Source organism: Polypterus senegalus, chromosome 6 (assembly GCF_016835505.1).
Source record: "Polypterus senegalus isolate Bchr_013 chromosome 6, ASM1683550v1, whole genome shotgun sequence".
In the NCBI taxonomy this organism is placed as follows: Eukaryota; Metazoa; Chordata; class Cladistia; order Polypteriformes; family Polypteridae; genus Polypterus; species Polypterus senegalus.
In genome coordinates, this window is record NC_053159.1 from 9385001 (window position 1) to 9406709 (window position 21709).

The 21709-nt window shown below is 41.8% G+C and overlaps 2 protein-coding genes across 4 annotated transcripts in view; one reads left to right on the top strand and one right to left on the bottom strand.

Moving 5' to 3' along the window:
* The window catches only part of itgb5 (integrin, beta 5), a 164435-nt gene that overhangs the window by 98798 nt on the left and 43928 nt on the right, over positions 1 to 21709 (bottom strand). The window contains exon 9 of the mRNA XM_039755360.1: positions 15798 to 15932. Coding sequence (XP_039611294.1) covers positions 15798 to 15932 — 135 coding nt within the window. The remainder of the gene's footprint in view (positions 1 to 15797; positions 15933 to 21709) is intronic.
* Positions 218 to 1088, top strand: LOC120530774 (ubiquitin-like). Of its 3 annotated transcripts, none has more exons than XM_039755362.1 (2): positions 218 to 233; positions 679 to 1088. In XM_039755362.1, exons 1-2 carry the CDS (start codon positions 218 to 220, stop codon positions 1068 to 1070), a joined length of 408 nt encoding a protein of 135 aa, XP_039611296.1. In that variant the 3' UTR covers positions 1071 to 1088. The 3 variants fall into 3 exon arrangements, with proteins under 3 accessions (XP_039611296.1, XP_039611298.1, XP_039611297.1); XM_039755364.1 differs by lacking the exon at positions 218 to 233 and having other exon boundaries at positions 658 to 786; positions 874 to 1088; XM_039755363.1 differs by lacking the exon at positions 218 to 233 and having other exon boundaries at positions 658 to 1088.

Below are 21709 nucleotides of genomic sequence, written 5' to 3' on the forward strand. Positions count from 1 at the left end.
ACAGTTTTATACTTTTTCTGCATACTTTCCTTTATTCTGAACACTAGGAATTTAGCATTCACTAATTAGGCCCATTCTGAAAGCCCTTGTAAAAGTGTCACAGACGTGGCAGGTTCCAACCAGCTCTATTCTCTCCTTGTATTTAGTTACCAGGAAGATTGACACATACAGGCCACGTGATTTTCTTTTTGTCTCTTTGTAAAGCATGGGCTCTAGAATGCTGTCTAAGGACGGTCAGAATTGGCTATTCACTCGTGTATTCAGCCATTCATAATATTCCAGTCTGGCTGCTTACTAAGGTACCAGACCAGGAAAAATGCACAACAGGGGAGAAGGAGTTGGAACAAGAGGAGGGCTGCTGGCATGTGCTGCCATCCTGTAAATCACTTGTCCATTTCACAGTGCCAAGTGGAGAGACAACATTTCAAAGCTTCCTTTAATAACTGTAGAAATGTCTCTATTGTTATATAACACTGTTGTACAGAATAATGAAAAAAATTAGAAAATGTACATATGGTGCGTTTGAGGGCTATGCAGCCACTGTAAGCCCTCAATGGACCGAGTTCAGTAGGTGGGTTCTCAACTGAAATCTAATTTAGGGTTGTATGGGCCAAAGGCTGTCTCATTAGGACTGGTCAAAAGGGCTCATTGTCCCCTGGCCTGGCAGCAAGCGTGCAGCCAAAATGCAGATATTTCTGAAAACGCTGACCGGGAACACAATCACCCTTGAGGTGGAGCCCAGCGACACAAATGAAAATGTCAAGGCAAAGATTCAAGACAAGGAAGGCATTCCTCCGGATCAGCGACGTCTAATCTTTGCTGGCAAGCAACTGGAGGATGGGCGCACATTATCAGACTACAATATCCAGAAAGACTCCACCCGCCACCTGGCTCTGCGCCTTCACGGTGGTATCATCCAGCAATCCCTCCGTCAGCTTGCCCGGAAATACAATCATGAGAAAATGATCTGCCGCAAGTGCTATTGGCATCTCCATCCACATACTGTCAACTGCCGGAAGAAGAAATGTGGCCATACCAACAACTTGCGACCCAAGAAGAAGATCAAGTAAAGTGTGTGATCTGTTTCTAATTATTGTCAGTGTGGCAAATAATACATTTGAGAAAAATTAGGAAGAAGGTTGAAAAAAGGACCGGACAGGACTCTAGATCATTCATACACACACACACACACACCATATTCACACACAGTGACAATTTGCAGTTGTCTATTAACATAACCTAAATTTAAATTTAAAAAAAATTGCAATTAGTTGTCTTTTGCTTGAGCATATCTGGCCGTTGTAATTTTTATGAAATAGGACTTATAAAGCTTTTCAGTTATGGCAAATATTACGGAATGACAGAAGTGAAAAGGCAAACTTTATTACAGCAAGTGGCCATTATGGACACCGGACAAATGTGGCATTCTAAAAGTAAATTACAGGGTGAGCAGATTCTCAAAGTCCCAAACTGGGACGCTTGTGTAGCCTGTATGCCAACCCATAAAGCCTCATTTGTTTAATGGTTCTCGTCATCAGAGAGGTATCAGGGCATGAAAACATAAAAAAAAGAAAATTCACAAGTAAGCACATCTGACTGAAGACTGTGCTTGACATGGAAACACAAACGGCCATATGCTGCCTGTTTGCTCTGTGCTTCTTGGTCCTCCTCACGATGCACAACCTCCTGATTAAGTGGAGTTCCCCCTTGGCTCTGTGGTAAATGTCTTGTGATGATGTCTCCGGGACAAAAAACTTTCTAAAATAGGTAGCCAGTTAAAATTGAGACATTTTGATATTTTTTACCTATTTATCGGGATGCATTGCCTGAAACTAGGGCTGTCCCCATCACCAGGGCACCCTAATAAATTATGGTGTCAGTGAAATAGTTAATGATAGGTTGGTTTAGTATTAAGTTAATACTGAGTAAATATGCATAACAACTTACACAACAATGGGTCAGATAGACAGATATGAAAGGAGATAGATAGATAGATAGATAGATAGATAGATAGATAGATAGATAGATAGATAGATAGATAGATAGATAGATAGATAGATAGATAGATAGATAGATAGATAGATAGATAGATAGATAGATAGATAGATAGATAGATAGATAGATAGATAGATAGATAGATAGATAGATAGATAGGATAGCCTACCCAAACACACAACCAGAATGACTAAAAATGAAAAAAGAAATTAAAACAAAACAAAAACTTCTACCATGGCAGTCACAGTCCCAATGTGGCACTATACAGACATATTGCTGCCAGTATAAAAAAAAGGCCACATAGCATTTCCCGACACACTTCTGCTGAATGATTCGCTGGCTGAAAGTCTTCTGTGGTAATGTGTAACAGAGAGGATGTGCAACATTGTTCATAATGGCATTAAGTTTTGTTTTAATTCTCTCCTCCTCTACTACCTACTGGGGGTCCAGAGTATATCTAATAACTTATCTTGCGCCTTTAATTAGTTTGTTGATTTGGTGGGCTTCTCCTAAAGTGATGCTATCAGTTTCACACACCACAGCACGGAAAATCTCACTGGCCATCACAGAGTCGTAGAAAATATGAAGGATGTCACTACCCTTAGCAAAGGAAGACACTATAAATGAATTATGGGTATAGACTAATACATACATATATATATATACACACACACACACACACATATATATACATATATATATATATATATATATACATATATATATATATATATATATATATATATATATATATATATATATATATATATATATATATATATATATATATACAGTATACAGTACAGGCCAAAAGTTTGGACACACCTCCTCATTCAATGTGTTTTCTTTATTTTCATTGGTAGATTCTCACTGAAGGCATCAAAACTATGAATGAACACATGTGGAGTTATGTGCTTAACAAAAAAAGGTGAAATAACTAAAAACATGTTTTATATTCTAGTTTCTTCAAAATAGCCCCCCTTTGCTCTGATTACTGCTTTGCACACTCTTGGCATTCTCTCGATGAGCTTCAACAGGTAGTCATCTGAACTGGTTTTCACTTCACAGGTGTGCCTTATCAGGGTTATTTAGTGGAATTTCTTGCTTTATCAATGGGGTTGGGACCAGCAGTTGTGTTGTGCAGAAGTCAGGTTAGTTGGACAATCATTTATTTTTCAACAGGACAATGACCCCAAACACACCTCCAGGCTGTGTAAGGGCTATTTGACCAAGAAGAAGAGTGATGGAGTGCTGGAAATGGTCATGAAAATAAAGAAAAGACATTGAATGAGGAGGTGGGTCCAAACTTTTGGCCTGTACTGTATATATATATATACACACACACACACACATATAATGCCTTATCTGGACAGGAAGCCAGCCCTTCAAAGTCTCAAGAAAGGAAGCAAAGATCATCCTGCAAAAACCAGGAGATAGACAGAAGATGCCAGTGCGGCAGTGAGTACACTGGCATACCAGTAGGGTTGGACCAAGTAAGAAAACCCAACTGGGAGGGCAGTGTGGTGGAAGTCAAGTTAGGGTTGAGTGGTTGAGCGCCTGCAGGAGTGGAAGCAGGGAGGTAAAGAGAAGGAAAACAACACAAATATTTGTTACTTTCAAAGCCTTTGTAAGGTTCTTTATTGTATTAAAACTGGTATTTGAACTGGAAACTTGTATCATGGTGGCTGTGTCTGACATTTGGCATGCTGCAACGCACCCTACTGATTCATGTGCGTCTGTGCCACAGGGAGGACCTTGCATCTGAGTATGCTTTCCCGTCTACCTTTTGCAGAGAAAGCAGGTTTATAACTTTAGACTTCATTCTTCCTAATTGGAAATTTACACCAAAACAGTGGCACTTACCAGGCCTCCTGCAACACTGACATACACATAAACCTCTCCGTCCATCTTTTTATTGCATATAAAGTGCTCTGAGTCATAGGGAGCCAACGCCCACAGCAGCCAGACTTGGCACTACAGAACGAGACAGCAGGGCACGGAGTGTCATCTACTTTACAATACACCGTTTACAGTTTTATTTCTTCAGACTACAGCACCTTTCACATTACCAGCCTAATTACACAAAGAACAAGAACAATTGCAAGAGTCAGCCTAATAATGCTATAAGAGTTATTATTATTATAAAAAAAGTCCAACCCTAAGTACAAAAGAGTCTCGGGATTTTCTCACTTGTATACAATGTTAATTATTTGTTCTGTGGGAAACATTTCTACTGACTGAGAAAATCAACAAATGCATTGTGTTATTCTTCTTTCAAATAAATTTACAGCAAAATCTGTTGATGAGCACAAAAGCAAAACATTTTATCTATGTACTGCACCCCATGTAATCGTCTAGTAGGAGGGTCCTTTCATCTGATTGGCCGGCCCAGCACTGACTCAGCTGTTGAATGGCCAGCAGGGGGAGACGGCTAGTTGGCTGAGGTCTCCAGGACCCTGACTGCGTCTGACTCGTCTCGGACTCCTTTTCTACAGTCTGGCTCTAGTTCTCCAGTGAACTGATGGACAGATATTGTTTTTCTTCTTTAATATTTATTAGTTTCTGCGTTGTCTTGGATGTATTTAAACAAATCTGTATTCTCATAAGTGACAGTTCTGTTTTTAGTGAGTGGTATCATCTATTCTTGCATTTTGCCTTGAGATTCGCGGTGGTGGTCTGCACCCACAATTACGTGAGGAGAGCTGTGCCAAGTCGTTTGTACTGTTGTGTTGTATTTCTGAGGTGGCCATGACAGATTGGCCGTTGAGCTCTGTGTAGGGGACTACTTGTGTCCCATTTTGCGTGTTATATATTTACCCCATTTTTTTTTGACACCCACTGCATGGCCAACCTGACAGGAAGGGGGTCTCTCTCTCTCTGAATTGCCCTTCCCAAGATTTCTTCCATTTTTTTTTGTTTTTTCTTGTCTTCTTAGAAAGTCAAAGCTGGTGGGGGGGGCTGTCAAAAACCAGGGACTGTTAAAGCCCATTGAGACATTCCTTGTGTGATTTTGGGTCATAAAAGTAATAAATTGTTGTTGTTGTGCATATGAGTGTGTGTATGCATAAATATATATTGCGGGAAGCAACCCGGACACAGACAGGCGGGCACCACTGGTTTGCACCCAAACACATGTTTATTTACACAGTCCATATTTACAGAGATGCACACAACCCAGTACCCTATCCTCACCCAGACGTGCTCCAGGTGCCTCCCGATGACCTTCTGCTGGCACTCCCTGGTGTGGTGAAAGTGCCGGCTGTGCACCTGGAAGCACTCCAGGTGTCCCTGGTCTTCTTCCCCCCAGCACTTCCAGGTGTGGCAGAAGTGCCGAGGGCCAGGGCTCCTCAGGCATCTGGGCACGCCCTATCGGTGACCACGGGCCCGAACAGGGTTGAGCTTTCATGCTCCTTACCCATGGTCCCAATAGCCACTAGGGTGGTCGCCCCATTATGTTCCAGAGAAGGTGTAATCCCTTCTTCGGTCCTTCCGGGCGTCCTGGTAGGGTACCACCCCTGACGGCTCACCGTAATATATTAATTATTTATACATATATATATATATATATATATACATACATATATTAATTATATAATATATATTTAATTATATATATACAATATATAAATTATATATTATATTTATTTATATATATATATATATATATATATATATATATATATATATATATATATATATATATAGATCTGGTCGGGTAAGTAGCAGAGGGGCTTGTTAATCAATTTCAGCTGCTTTGGTGCACTAGATGGGCAACATTGAGACAACCCCCCAAAACAGGAATGAATGGTTTAATAGGTTGTGGCCACTGACATTTTTCCATCCTCATCTGTTTTGTCACTCATTTTGCATTTACAGTGGTGTGAAAAACTATTTGCCCCCTTCCTGATTTCTTATTTTTTTGCATGTTTGTCACACAAAATGTTTCTGATCATCAAACACATTTAACCATTAGTCAAATATAACACAAGTAAACACAAAATGCAGTTTTTAAATGATGGTTTTATTATTTAGGAGAAAAAATCCAAACCTACATGGCCCTGTGTGAAAAAGTAATTGCCCCCTGAACCTAATAACTGGTTGGGCCACCCTTAGCAGCAATAACTGCAATCAAGCATTTGCGATAACTTGCAATGAGTCTTTTACAGCGCTCTGGAGGAATTTTGGCCCACTCATCTTTGCAGAATTGCTGTAATTCAGCTTTATTTGAGGGTTTTCTAGCATGAACCGCCTTTTTATGGTCATGCCATAGAATCTCAATTGGATTCTGGTCAGGACTTTGACTAGGCCACTCCAAAGTCTTCATTTTGTTTTTCTTCAGCCATTCAGAGGTGGATTTGCTGGTGTGTTTTGGGTCATTGTCTTGTTGCAGCACCCAAGATCGTTTCAGCTTGAGTTGACGAACAGATGGCCGGACATTCTCCTTCAGGATTTTTTGGTAGACAGTAGAATTCATGATTCCATCTATCACAGCAAGCCTTCCAGGTCCTGAAGCAGCAAAACAACCCCAGACCATCACACTACCACCACCATATTTTACTGTTGGTATGATGTTCTTTTTCTGAAATGCTGTGTTCCTTTTACGCCAGATGTAACGGGACATTTGCCTTCCAAAAGTTCAACTTTTGTCTCATCAGTCCACAAGGTATTTTCCCAAAAGTCTTGGCAATCATTGAGATGTTTCTTAGCAAAATTGAGATGAGCCCTAATGTTCTTTTTGCTTAACAGTGGTTTGCATCTTGGAAATCTGCCATGCAGGCCGTTTTTGCCCAGTCTCTTTCTTATGGTGGAGTCGTGTACACTGACCTTAATTGAGGCAAGTGAGGCCTGCAGTTCTTTAGATGTTGTCCAGGGGTCTTTTGTGACCTCTCGGATGAGTCGTCTCTGTGCTCTTGGGGTAATTTTAGTTGGCCGGCCACTCCTGGGAAGGTTCAACACTATTCCATGTTTTTGCCATTTGTGGATAATGGCTCTCACTGTGGTTCGCTGGAGTCCCAAAGCTTTAGAAATGGCTTTATAACCTTTACCAGACTGATAGATCTCAATTACTTCTGTTTTCATTTGTTCCTGAATTTCTTTGGATCTTGGCATGATGTCTAGCTTTTGAGGTGCTTTTGGTCTACTTCTCTGTGTCAGGCAGCTCCTATTTAAGTGATTTCTTGATTGAAACAGGTGTGGCAGTAATCAGGCCTGGAGGTGGCTACGGAAATTGAACTCAGGTGTGATACACCACAGTCAGGTTATTTTTAACAAGGGGCAATTACTTTTCACACAGGGCCATGTAGGTTTGGATTTTTTCTCCCTAAATAATAAAAACCATCATTTAAAAACTGCATTTTGCATTTACTTGTGTTATATTTGACTAATGGTTAAATGTGTTTGATGATCAGAAACATTTTGTGTGACAAACATGCAAAAGAATAAGAAATCAGGAAGGGGGCAAATAGTTTTTCACACCACTGTAGCTACGGGCAGTGTCACTAACTGGTAGCATGAGGCCAAACCGTGTCCCTACAGAGGTGGCACAAGTAGTCCAACTTCTCCAGGATGGCATTCACATTAATATGTGCCATTGCCAGAAGGTTTGCTGTGTCTCCTAGCACAGTCTCAAGGACATGGAGGAGTTTCCAGGAGACAGGCAGTTACTCTAGGAGAGCTGGACAGGGCCCGTCGTAGAAGGTCCTTAACTCATCGGCAAGACCCACCGGTATCTGCTCCTTTGAGCAAGGAGGAACAGGATGATCACTGCCAGAGCCTACAAAATGACCTCCAGCATGCAGGCCACTGGTGTGAATGTCTCTCACCAAACAATCAGAAACAGACTTCATGAGGGTGGCCTGAGGGCCTGATGTCTTCTAGTGGGCCCTGTGCTCACTGCCCGCCCGGCACTGTGGAGCTCGATTGGCATTGAATACCAGAATTGGCAGGTCCACCTCTGGCATCCTGTGTTTTTCACAGATGAGAGCAGGTTCACCCTGAGCACGTGACAGGCGTGAAAGGGTCTGGAGAAGCCATGGAGAACGTTATGCTGCCTGTAACATCGTTCAGCTTTGGTGATGGATCAGTGATAGTCTGGGAAGGGACACACAGACCTCTACAGGCTAGACAATGGCACCTTGACTGCCATTAGATATTGGGATGAAATCCTTGGACCATTTGTCAGACCCTATATGCTGGTTGATCTTGGTGCCCGACAATGCCCGGCCTCATGTGGTGAGAGTATGCATGCAGTTCCTGTAGGATGATGTAATTGATACCATTGACTGCCACCAAAGCTCACTCGCCTGACCACAATCCAATAGAACACCTCTGGGTGGGACATTATGTTTGGGTCCATTCGACACCTCAGACTGTCCAGGAGCTCAGTGATGCCCTGGTCCTGATCAGGGAGAAGATCCTCCAGGACACCATCTGTCTTCTCATTAGGAAGTTGATATGCATGCATACAAGCATGTGGGGGGATTGAGGGCATACAAACTACTGAGTACGATGATTTGGAGTTGCTGCAATGAGAAGATTTGGCAAAATGGACTCACGTGCCTGCTGCCTCATTTTTTCCCTTTGATTTTCAGGGTGTCTTTGAATTCAGCCCTCTGTAGGTTGATCGTTTTCATGTGCCATCCTTTCGCTCCTAACACATTACCATATCAGGCTATAGCAGTAGAGATAGCCAGCAGGATTTGTTTTCCCCATTGAGATCTGATGTGTTTTCAAAGTGTTCCTTTAATTTCTTTGAGCAGTTTTTATGAACACAAACACGTAATAACATTTTAGGTTTAGGAAAGAATTCAAAAATATTTCTTTAGAACTGATGCATTCATGCAGTCCACAGGCAGTAGTACATTGATATATGGATTTCAGTTCTTCCTGTAAAACCTACAAATGGCCCGTAACGACATCCTCTTTGCAAAAAAACAACAAAAAATGTGGCAGACAGCAGGCGCTTAGTCTACAAAACATGATAACTGGACACGGCATCCGAGTTCCCTTGGCTCTCTAAGTCAGTCAGGGGGTGTGGGGAAAGGGCAAAGGGCAAGTTTGAGGATGGGATTGGCAGGAGGTGGGCATATAGCCAGTGTCTTCAAAAAGATATGAATGACAATCGGCCTCCTTAGGCTCTGATTAAGGTTTTCTGCAGTGCTAAACACATAAATCTCAAAACACAGCTCAACACGGTGGGGAGACTAATAAGTACAACAGTGTTTCACCTCCCTTGGTGGCGTGTTTTCATTTCTATAGCTTTTTATTAAAGCACAGCATGTACAAAAGAATGAACACTTGAGGAATTTCAAATGCAAGTAGGAATGTGCGCCTGTTTTGGCGAGACTATCGCCCATGGGGGACTGGAGAGCAATATTGTTGAGAGCCAAAGCTATTAAGTTAATGTTATTGGTGAATTCACGTACATTCTATTCAAATTAGGTAAAAACATAAGTTTCACATAATAAAAGACTCTCTTTTACTCTCTGTGAGCTAACAAGTTAAAGAATACGTCGAAGTTACACTCACCGGCCACTTTATTAGGTACACCTGGCTAGTACCTGGTTGGACCCCCTTTTGCCTTCAGAACTGACCTAATTCTTTGTGACACAAATTCACCAAGGTGCTGGAAACATTCCTCAGAGATTTTGGTCCATATTGACATCATAACATCACACAGTTGCTGCGGATTTGTCAGCTGCACATCCATGATGACAATCTCCCGTTCCACCACATCCCAAAGGTGCTCAATTGGATTGAGATGTTGTGACTGTGGAGGCCATTTGAGTCCAGTGAACTCCTTGTCATGTTCAAGAAACCACTTTGAGGTGATCTGAGCTTTGTGACATGGCGCATTAAGGAGCCACCAGAAGATGGGCTTCGTTCAAACCAGTCTGGCCATTCTCCTCTGACCTCTGGCATCAACAAGGTATTTTCGCCCAGAGAACTGCCGCTCACTGGATATTTTACTTTTTTCTGATCGTTCTCTGTAAACCCTAGAGATGGTTGTGCATGAAAATCCCAGCACATGAGAAGTTTCTGAAATACTCAGACCAGCCCTTCTGGCACCAACAACCACTTCATGTTCAGAGACACTTAATTCACCGTTCATCCCCATTCTGATTTGAACTTCAGCAGGTCATCTTGACAATGTCTGCATGCCGAAATGCAATGAGTTGCTGCCTTGGGATTGGCCGATAAGATATTTGTCTTAACAAGCAGTCAAACAGGTGTACCTAATAAAGTGGCCAGCGAGAGTGTGTGTGTGTGTGTGTGTGTGTGTGTGTGTGTGTGTGTGTGTGTGTGTGTGTGGGAGGGGTACTGTCGTGGGCTTTTTCGTCTCATTTTCTCCCTGCAGCTCAGAGAAACCATTCAATGAGGGCAAAGAACCCCACCCCTTCAAGACCTCGCCAACATAAGAAGCCAGTTGGCCAGAGACAACTTGGCAGTTGACCCCAAGAGACTACTGTGAGATGGAGCTCCTGAGTGCTATACTGTTCAAGATTGAAGGCTAAACAAAGTAGCATTAATACCACTAGAGCAGCAATTTACTTTATTTACTGATGTTAGACATTTTTGTTTGCTGTTATTAAATGGGACAACCAGGTTGGCATTCCCAATATTCCTGTGTTGTCTGTCATATATATATATATATATATATATATATATATATATATATATATATATATATATATATATATATATATATATACACACATACAGTATATATATATATATAGATATAAATATATATATATATATAGATATATAGATATATATAGATATAGATATATATATATATATATATAAACACGTCTGTCTTTCTGTCTGTCTGTATATCTGTCCACTTTTCACGAGAGAACTACTTTTTTTCTATAATTTGCTTGAACATTCTGGTTGATTTTGCGACATCTCTTATTACGCTATGCAGCATAGTTCACGTGTGGTACCGATTTATTTGACCAAATCCGAGAAACACGCAGCGGGCCGTGTGGAGGGGTTGGCGGGTCCCTCCTCACTCACACACCAGCCTCAGGGTTTCCTTACCTCTGCTTAGCTAACAAACGAGTGAACTACTTAATGGATTTAGATCAGGTTTTTGTCTATAATTTGCTTGAACATTCCGGTTGATTGTGCGACTTCTCTCATTGCACTAAGTATTATAGTTCAATTGCAGCACTGATTTATTCACGCAAATCTGAGAGGCAGGCTGCGGGCCGAGGGGAAGGGGAGGTGGGACCGCAAGAGTGGGGAGCTGGGCGGGGCCTTCCTTCCTTCCTCACTCACTCACTCACTCACTCACTCACTCACTCACTCACTCACTCACTCACTCACTCACTCACTCACTCACTCACGCGGCAGCCTCTGTTCGAGTCGGTCTTACCTCTCTCCACGTTTTGGAGCGCAACTTGCCTCCGCTTATTTAGCAATACCTGTTTGTTCACCAGTTATTATCCTCTAGAGCAGTGTTTCTCAAACTCGGTCCTGGGGACCCCCCTGTGGCTGCAGGTTTTTATTCCAACCAGATTCCTAATCAGTGACAACACCTGATAGCACTGATCTCATTTAATTAGCTTGTATTTTGTTTTCTTTTAGTCAACATTCAGAAAAGCATAGCTGCATGATTTTTACATTTATAAGACATTTATACATATTTATGCCTTTGCTCTAGATTTAAATGTTTAACTCTCTTTTGTTGATTTCATTATATTTTCCCCTTTCTCTGTGCAGTTTTTCCCCCCTTCATTGTATCTTAATAATGACAACTTAAAACGAGCAGAGCAGACACGCAGGCAAACAACGCTGAATAATCAAAGGCCGCAACTACTTTAGAGTCAGACCCACTAATTAGTAAATAATGGATTAATTAAACAACTAGAACACCTAGAAAAGTAGAATGAAAATCGAGATGAAAATACTGTTAAAAAGAAAAAAAATACATTTTTCCTACATAACTGCTTGGTACATTTTAATATATATATATATATATATATATATATATATATATATATATATATATATATATATTAGCAAACTTAGTTTTATAATTAATATATTGTTCCCTAAACACAGAACTTGGGAAATGTCAGTTCACTTAATTAGCCCAGGAGTTCAATTAAAAACAGAAGCTGGTTGGAACAAAAACCTGCAGCGACAGGGGGTCCCCAGGACCGATGTTGAGAACCCCTGCTCTAGAGATTGTTAAAGAGTAACGTTTGACGTTTTTGAGAGAGAGAGAGATCACAGGTATGTGTGTTTTAGATGGTAGCTGCTCACTGGCACAGATATCATGGCCACCTGCGTCTTCTGCCCACGTGGGAGATGCTCTCCCATCAGAGCTGTATACCAAGAGACCCACAGATACATCATTATTTATCATTATATATTCTTTCCAATACAAATTAATTTTTATTTAATTGATTTTTTTAAAGTTTCTCATGTATCACTACTATGTGGGCAGAGCCGCGGGGGACAGCTACTATATTATACTATATATATATATTTACTCGGCAAAAAAAGAAACGTCCTCTGACTTTCAACTGTTTTTACTTTCAGTAAACTTAATGTGTAAATATTTGTATGAACACTAAAAGAGTCAACACCATAAGACATAAACTAAAAATGTTTCACAATGTGTCCCTGAATGAAGGGAGGCTCAAAATCAAAAGTACCAGTCAGTATGTGGTGTGGCCACCAGCTGCTTGAAGTACTGCAGTGCATCTCCTCCTCATGGACTGGACCAGATTTGTCAGCTCTTGCTGTGAGATGTTACCCCACTCTTCCACCAAGGCACCTGCAAGTTCCTGGACATTTCTGGGGGGAATGGCCCTAGCCCTCACCCTGCGATCCAACAGGTCCCAGACGTGCTCAATTCCTTCGACGATAAACACGAATCCGTCCATCACCCCTGGTGAGACAAAACCGTGACTCATCAGTGAAGAGCACTTTTTGCCACTCCTGTCTGGTCCAGCGAAGGTGGGTTTGTGCCCATAGGCGGCGTTGTTGCTGGTGATGTCTGGTAAGGAGCTGCCTTACAACAGGCCTACAAGCCCTCAGTCCAGCCTCTCTCAGCCTATTGTGGACAGTCTGAGCACTGATGGAGGGATTGTGTGTTCCTGGTGTGACTCGGGCAGTTGTTGTGGCCATCCTGTACCTGTCACGCAGGTGTGATATTCGGATGTACCGATCCTGTGCAGGTGTTGTTACACGTGGTCTTCCACTGCGAGGATGATCAGCTGTCTTTCCTGTATACCTGTAGCGCTGTCTTAGGCGTCTCACAGTGCGGACATGGCAATTTATTCAGCAGTCCTCATGCCTCCCTGCAGCATGCCTAATGCACGTTCACGCAGATGAGCAGGGACCCTGGGCATCTTTCACAGTCGGTAGACAAGTCTCTTTAGTGTCCTGCGTTTTTAGAACTGTGACCTTAAATGCCTACTTTCTGTAAGCTGTTAAGGTCTCAACGACCATTCCACAGGTGCATGTTAATTAATTGATTAGGGTTAATTGAACATGCATGGAAAACATTGTTTAAACCCTTTACAATGAAGATCTGTAAAGTTATTTGGATTTTTAAAACATTATTGTTGAAATACACAGTCCTGAAAAAGGGACGTTTCTTTTTTTGCTGAGTATATATATAGATATATAGATCTGCATTTTCACTTTGGCGACAGAGTCGCTTTCTTTGAGCTTCATTCTGTAGCCTCGCAATTCCGGGCCAGACAGACAGACAGACACTTCCATGCGTAGACGTTTATATATAAGATGTATATGTACGTATAGATGTTGTCACACACGTGCAATTGGGAGACAGCTGAAGGGCCTAAAGACCGGGAGGCGGCGGGGTGCACTGATTGTGTCTCTCAATCTCTTGCAGACCATCCACGGGGACTACCGCAGGATACCGGCGCCACTGATGACATCACTACCAGTTCCACCGCTAATGATGACATCACTTCCGGCCCTGCCCCAATGATGATGTCACTGACAACGTCACTTCTGGTTCCACCCAGATGATGTCATTTCCTTTGATTGGCCTTTAAAGCCGCCATCTTGTCTCAATAACTTCAGTTCTGTTTTGGACTCGCATCCGTGAACATCTCTGTTCAATTTAACCCTGAATTTTGCAGCCCTTGAACAATATACAGGTGGCTGCCCCAACCCTTCATGATGTCTAAGACTCATTCTTGTGACAATGTATATCTTATGTTCGTGTACATTATTTACCTTTTGTATACTATTTATTCATTATCATTCTTACCTAAATATAATTTGTCTTTTTTTTTTTTTTTTACACATTACTACTTCTTTGACTTGTGCTCTAGAAAAAAAAAAGTTGTTGTTGTTGTGAAAATAAATCCAGCAGCCACAGGACAAAGTATAAATGTAACTGGTCTCGAAAAATCTACCAGCTTCCCATCGCATAAAATAATGTCAAGAAGAAAAAAAAAATTGGACAGGCAACATATGTGCAATATGTGCATCAATACACAACTGAGAAATTAACAAATAGCTGAAGGTAAATTGCATGTTGGTCAGCGCTGTGGTCCTGGGGTTGGAACGTACGAGAGAGAAAGAAGCAGAGGGAGACAAAGAGAGAGCGAGAGCGGATCCAAGCGCAGTTAACTGGAATTAAATGAGGAACAAAAAAATCAGCCGTAGCCAAGAGGCACAGCAAACTGGGTCAGAGGTGCTTTCTGCCTTTTTGCTCCCTGTGAAGTTCATCCAGCGTCTATCTGGAGCACCCTGGTTAATTAACTGTTGGCTGTATATTGACTGCTTTATAATCAGACAGCTGAGCCGAGACCAGCATTTGTTTTATTGGCTCAGTGAACTCCGAGATCATTAACCTGCTTAACAATTTCAGTAATAGAATTTGTTTAAAATAACAGCTTTGTACGTGTGTACAGTACAGTAGATTTTTCAAATAATCACATACGCAATATACACCCATAAATATACAGTAGGTTATGACTATCTATGTCCTGGGAGACAGAAGATGCCCATGGCTGTGGGCACCCGGGGCATCTGAGGCGAAAATGGCAAATGTATCCATTTAAAATTAAACGTAAAACATAATAAAGTGTGTAGAAAGTACAGGGCTCTGAATACTTTGTTAATTTACTGTGTATCAGTGGATTGCATACTGTATATGGATAAAACAATGCATGTAGCTTTAAAAATACAAGTCTTCATAATTAATAGCATAGACCATCTAGCCTCAAATTATCTGCACACTTAAATCACATCGGCTTACTTGGCCTGGATGTACAAAAAGAACTTGAGCAAAATAAAGGAAATAAACATATTACTTTGGTCAAGGCATTTCTGTAGTCCAGATTTGTTTTAGATTCTGCGCTCTCGTAATTATTTCCAGACAGATCTTACTGTAAAGGACAGCAAGTCACCCTGGAGCCATGAGCTGTGTACACAGACAGCCTTACCTCGTATTAGAAGGTCTTGATTCCCAGGAGGCAGCAGTCACTGAGCCCACCATACATTAACATGTAAAAAAATAAAGCGGAGGCTGACGGGCGTTTTAACTCTTCAGTCATCAGCGATCGTCCATTCCGATGTGCCCCAGCCTTTAAAAACTGCACACACACCCCTTTGTGGTGCCAACATCACCCACACCTTCACTCTAGCCACACATACAGTTATGGGGAAAGTCATCTAAGTGGTCTAATGTGCTCCTAACTGGTCCACAAAATTAAAATGTTTTTCACTACTTCAAAATTAGACAAAACAAATCCATCAAACTACAGAGGAGAGCACTGTAACAAAAAAAGCAGACAACATACCGTATCACCGATCTTGAGATCACCGCACTTTCTGAGGCCAGGTCGAGGTCGTCCATCTTGGCAAGTTGCAGTGAAGGATAGACTAATGTCTTCTGGATGATCCCAGACGGTCAGCTCGACCTTGGAACGAATACTCTGGGGAGGGAAAAAAAAAAAGAAAAAGACACAAAAACATGCGATTAATGGAGAAACTGCAGCGCTGTGTTAAAACAGTTACCCAGCATGCAAAACCAATACTTCTTTAAAAAATTTTCTGTTTAGGAGATATTCATTTAAGGATAGTCAACAGGATAGGTTAGATAGGTTGTAATCTTAGTGTAGTAAGAAGGATAGATAGATAGATAGATAGATAATGAAAGGCACTATATAAGATAGATAGATAGATAGATAGATAGATAGATAGATAGATAGATAGATAGATAGATAGATAGATAGATAGATAGATAGATAGATAGATAGATAGAATGCATCTGGAAAGTATTCACAGCACATCACTTTTTCCACATTTTGTTATGTTACAGCCTTATTCCAAAATTGATTCAATTCATTTTTTTCCTCAGAATTCTACACACAACACCCCATAATGACAACATGAAAAAAGTTTACTTGAGATTTTTGCAAATTTATTAAAAATAAAAAACTGAGAAATCCCATGTACATAAGTATTCCCAGCCTTTGCCATGAAGCTCCAAATTGAGCTCAGGTGCATCCTGTTTCCCCTGATCATCCTTGAGATGTTTCTGCAGCTTCATTGGAGTCCACCTGTGGTAAATTCAGCTGATGTGACATGATTTGGAAAGGCACACACCTGTCTATAGAAGGTCCCACAGCTGACAGTTCATGTCAGAGCACAAACCAAGCATGAAGTCAAAGGAATTGTCTGTAGACCTCTGAGACAGGATTGTCTCGAGGCACAAATCTGGGGAAGGTTACAGAAAAATTCTGCTGCTTTGAAGGTCCCAATGAGCAGAGTGGCCTCCATTATCCATAAGTGGAAGAAGTTCAAAACCACCAGGACTCTTCCTAGAGCTGGCCGGCCATCTAAACTGAGCGATCGGGGGAGAAGGGCCTTAGTCAGGGAGGTGACCAAGAACCCGATGGTCACTTTGTCAGAGCTCCAGAGGTCCTCTGTGAAGAGAGGAGAACCTTCCAGAAGGACAACCATCTCTGCAGCAATCCACCAATCAGGCCTGTATGGTAGAGTGGCCAGACGGAAGCCACTCCTTAGTAAAAGGCACATGGCAGCCCACCTGGAGTTTGCCAAAAGGCACCTGAAGGACTCTCAGACCACGAGAAACAAAATTCTCTGGTCTGATGACAAAGGTTGAAGTCTTTGATGTGAATGCCAGGTGTCACGTTTGGAGGAAACCAGGCACCGCTCATCACCAGGCCAATACCATCTCTACAGTGAAGCATGGTGGTGGCAGCATCATGCTATGGGGATGGAACTGGGAGACTAGTCAGGATAAAGGGAAAGATGACTGCAGCAATGTACAGACACATCCTGGATGAAAACCTGCTCCAGAGCTCTTGACCTCAGACTGGGGCAACGGTTCATCTTTCAGCAGGACAACGACCCTAAGCACACAGCCAAGATATCAAAGAAGTGGCTTCAGGACAACTCTGTGAATGTCCTTGAGTGGCCCAGCCAGAGCCCAGACTTGAATCTGATTGAACATCTCTGGAGAGATCTTAAAATGGCTGTGCACCGATGCTTCCCATCCAACCTGATGGAGCTTGAGAGGTGCTGCAAAGAGGAATGGGCGAAACTGGCCAAGGATAGGTGTGCCAAGCTTGTGGCATCATATTCAAAAAGACTTGAGGCTGGAATTGCTGCCAAAGGTGCATCGACAAAGTATTGAGCAAAGGCTGTGAATACTTATGGACATGGGATTTCTCAGTTTTTTATTTTTAATAAATTTGAAAAACCTCAAGTAAATTTTTCACGTTGTCATTATGGGGTGTTGTGTGTAGAATTCTGAGGAAAAAATGAATTTAATCCATTTTGGAATAAGGCTGTAACATAACAAAATGTGGAAAAAGTGATGCGCTGTGAATACTTTCTGGATGCACTGTAGATAGATAGATAGATAATGAAAGACACTATATAATAGATAGATAAATAGATAGATGGATAGATAAGATAGATAGATAGCTAGATATGAAAGGCACTATATAATATAGATAGATAGATAGATAGATAGAGTTTATTTATATAGCGCCCTTCACAAAGAGTCACAGTGCTGAACAACAATACAATGCAAAGTATAACAAACAGAACAAAGCATAAACATTATCAATGAAATAAAAACAAGCAGGAACTACTCAGCACTGATTAAACAGCCTGTTTAAAGAGAAATGTTTTCAGTTGTTTTTTTAAAAGAATCAACAGACTCGGCCGCGCTCAGACCACAAGGCAGGCTATTCCACAGTCTTGGTGCCACGGACTGAAAAGCACAATCCCCACGGGGTTTTAACCGAGTGCGTGGGACAACTAAAGGGCCTTGTTGCGCAGACCTAAGAGCCCGACAAGCTGTATAACAATGAAGCAGGCAAGTAAGGTACTCAGAGGCTTGTCCATGCAAGGCTCCGAAAGTAAGTACCAAAATTTTAAAATGAATTCTATAAAACATTGGAAGCCAGAGCAGTGTGTGCAGTATGATATGATCATTCCAGCTAGCGCAAGTTAAAAGCCTGGCAGCTGCATTTTGGACTAACTGAAGGCGTGAGAGAGAGGACTTGCTCAGATCCGTATAAAGAGCATTACAGTAATCAAGTCGCGAGGAAACAAAAGAATGAACAAGGACCTCCAATTCTGACTTTGAAGCAGCAGTTCTTAGATTAGAAAGATTTCTTAAATGAAAGAAACGCAAACAGCGGACTGATCTTACATATGAAGCTGGCGTCACGGACTGGTCAAAGATAACCCCAAGGTTACGCAGACTCAATTTAATAGCAGGAGAGACAAAAGATAATTTTAAGCAAATCTCAGAATGGAAATCAGGAGGAGCAACAATTAGTGCCTCGGTCTTAGACAGACAGATAGATCTGCAGGGTAGCTCAGATAGAAAAATATCAAGTACAGACAGACCGACCGACCTTTGTAGTGAGACATATAGAAGTCAATCTACTAAACAGATATATAACAAGTAGAACAGTAACACCCGTATACAGAATATCATGGTGTTAAGTCTCTAAAGATGACCCCGGTGATAAGATCAGAAACGCTCAAAAACAGCTGCATGCACAAATTTTTAAAAGGGTTTGCTGCTAAAACATTTAGACGTGTCATTGAAAATAGTAGAGAATAACTTTACAAGCCATTTACGAGCATCTGGTGTATCGCTAAAATGCTAGAAATGCCCTTGGGTGCGAATAGACCTTTAGAGCTCAGTTTGATGGATTTCGATGGTACCTGGTGAGGACTACTTCCAAGCAGGCACTGAAGGGCCACTGAGGAAGGCCTAACCATTGTTGTATGTAATTATTGGCTACGCAGTCCATCTTCAGTGCTCTTGTTCAGGAGAGATCGCACATTTTCAGGGGTTATATTAGATGTTATTATAATGTGAATTGGTAGCACCAGGCATTAGATTTTCTGGGAAGGAGGCTTTGGCTGATCCTCCTCAGACCTTCAGCTAGCTTCGTCATGACTAAGGAAGCCATATGTTTGTCAGGTTAAATTGGCTGTGTACAGCCTCCCCAGACTAATGTTTTCCAATAAATTCCAAAAGGATGGAAATGCTCCAGACCGCTTCTTTCATCCCATCATAAAGCATCCCATGTGTTGACACACAGCCTGGTCAGTAAAAGGATAATGAAGGTCACAAGGTTGTAGGGTCAGAACAGAGGATCTGTCCGTTTCAAGTTCCCAGGAGTATTCCTTTCCTTAAGCCACAGGATGTCTCAGTGGGTTGTCCTGTTGCCTCACAAATTCAGATTGGGTGACTGAGCTCTGTAATGGAGTGGTGCCACATCCTGGGCCTTCTCCTGCTTTTACGTACAGCGTTGTAATAATAGTCTCCAGCCACCATGGACCTGCCTTGGATTAGGTAGGTTTAAGAAGGATGAATGACATTCCCAGTCAGACAGTCCCCACTTTGTTCTCGTCCACAGTGATGACAGTCCAATAAGTGGCACCCTGAGGATATCATTTGTGACAACTCACTCTTGTCTATCATATTTTTTAATTGAGGGCTACATTGCTATTATTAGTTCCCCAAAGAGTCATGGTGGTTGCATTGATTGTCAAACAGTCCCCATAACCTTTTCCGTAGTCGTAAAGGTCACTTTAGTGTCCAGTCAGTCCTCACAATCATCTTGTCATTGTTACTAACACCTCCCATTGGACTCTGAACCTATACAGAGTAATAATCATCACATTCACTGGCTGAGATCTTCTTGCCCACCTTCATCTCCAGACTCATCACTGAGTTTCAGTCTGGTTCACACCATTATGACGACACATGGATGGTCACCTTGGGACTGTCTGGGTGTTCCTCCAAATACCCTGCTTTTGCTCCCACATCCCACAAAGATGTGTGGCAGGGTAATTAGGCGACTCCATATTAGCTCTGTGAGAATGGCCCAGCACTCTTTCTAGGGCTGTTTACTCCCTTGAGACCATCGCTGTCAGGACAGGCACTGGCCCCCCTCAAATCATGAACGAGAGCCCTTTCCCACAACAGTAACAAGTCCATGGGCCCAACGACCATTGAATAGCTTCTGTCATTCCTGTGCTCCAAAGCAGCAACTCAAAGGATAATGAAACGTTAACTGAGTCCACAGCAAAGGCTTTACATGTTTAGCTATTAAACAGAAAAATCACTAAATCACTCTCAAAACCCACTTCTCCACCAAGTGACATGACAAAGTGCTTCAAAACGCAGCCTTGACGATTCCGCTTTGAACCCCAGGGCTCAGACTGACAGGCTCTTAGCCATCAGTCAGAAACAGCTGACGGGCTGCCTTCAGTTTCGTAACACCAATAAAGAGCGGCACGGCCCGCTCTCATCACAGGCATGCACGGCTTTTACCTGCTTTCAATGTATTTATATTCCTGCTGGCTGACGTATACCTCTTTGAACGATTGTTATGGATTATGTTACACAGCTAATTTACTTAAGCGAAGAGTTGGTGTTGTGACTGCCGCACTGAACTTTAAACACCCGAGTACGCAGCAAGGGAAGTTTTACTGCCAGACGAAAGTCGGAGGGAAAAAAATGCATATAAAAAAAAGTCCCAAAATCCACTATAGACTGCTGTTGTATGCATTGACTTTTATAGAATATAAGAAGACAGACGCAAAGAGGCCCTGCTGGTGAGTAAACTACCAACAAAGGTCCAAGCACAGGGCTCATTATCAAAAAGTCCAAATAGAGGTCTGATTTGGTGCAAGTTCTTCCTTTTATTTTCTTATACCACACTTTCTTTGACTAGCTAGGAGAGCCACACACAGTTTTGTACAACTAAAATAAAACACAAAATAGTATTAACTACATACATATACAAAAATAAGCTCATTAAGTTGCTTGTATGTCAGTTTGTTTGTCTATCTGTTTATTCAACAGTCACATACAAACAGCTCAACAGATTTTGCATTGCCGTTTGTCAAGCATAAAAAAAACTGAAATAACGGCTCTCTATATCTATATCTGTCTATCTATCTACCTACATCTAAATATCTACAGTACAATCCCTCTTAACCGGCCACCTCGGGACTGGACCCATGGCCTGTTGCTGTTTTGGCTGGTTAACCCAACGCATACCTATTTTCGTGTAGAAAAATATTTTCTAAGGTATATACTGTACCTCTTCGACGTTCCTGAAGAAAGCATATCCACTAGGCTTCATCCACGGGTTTTTTTTCCTCATACAACAACTGGACAATGTGGTGTTAGCGGGTCCACAGC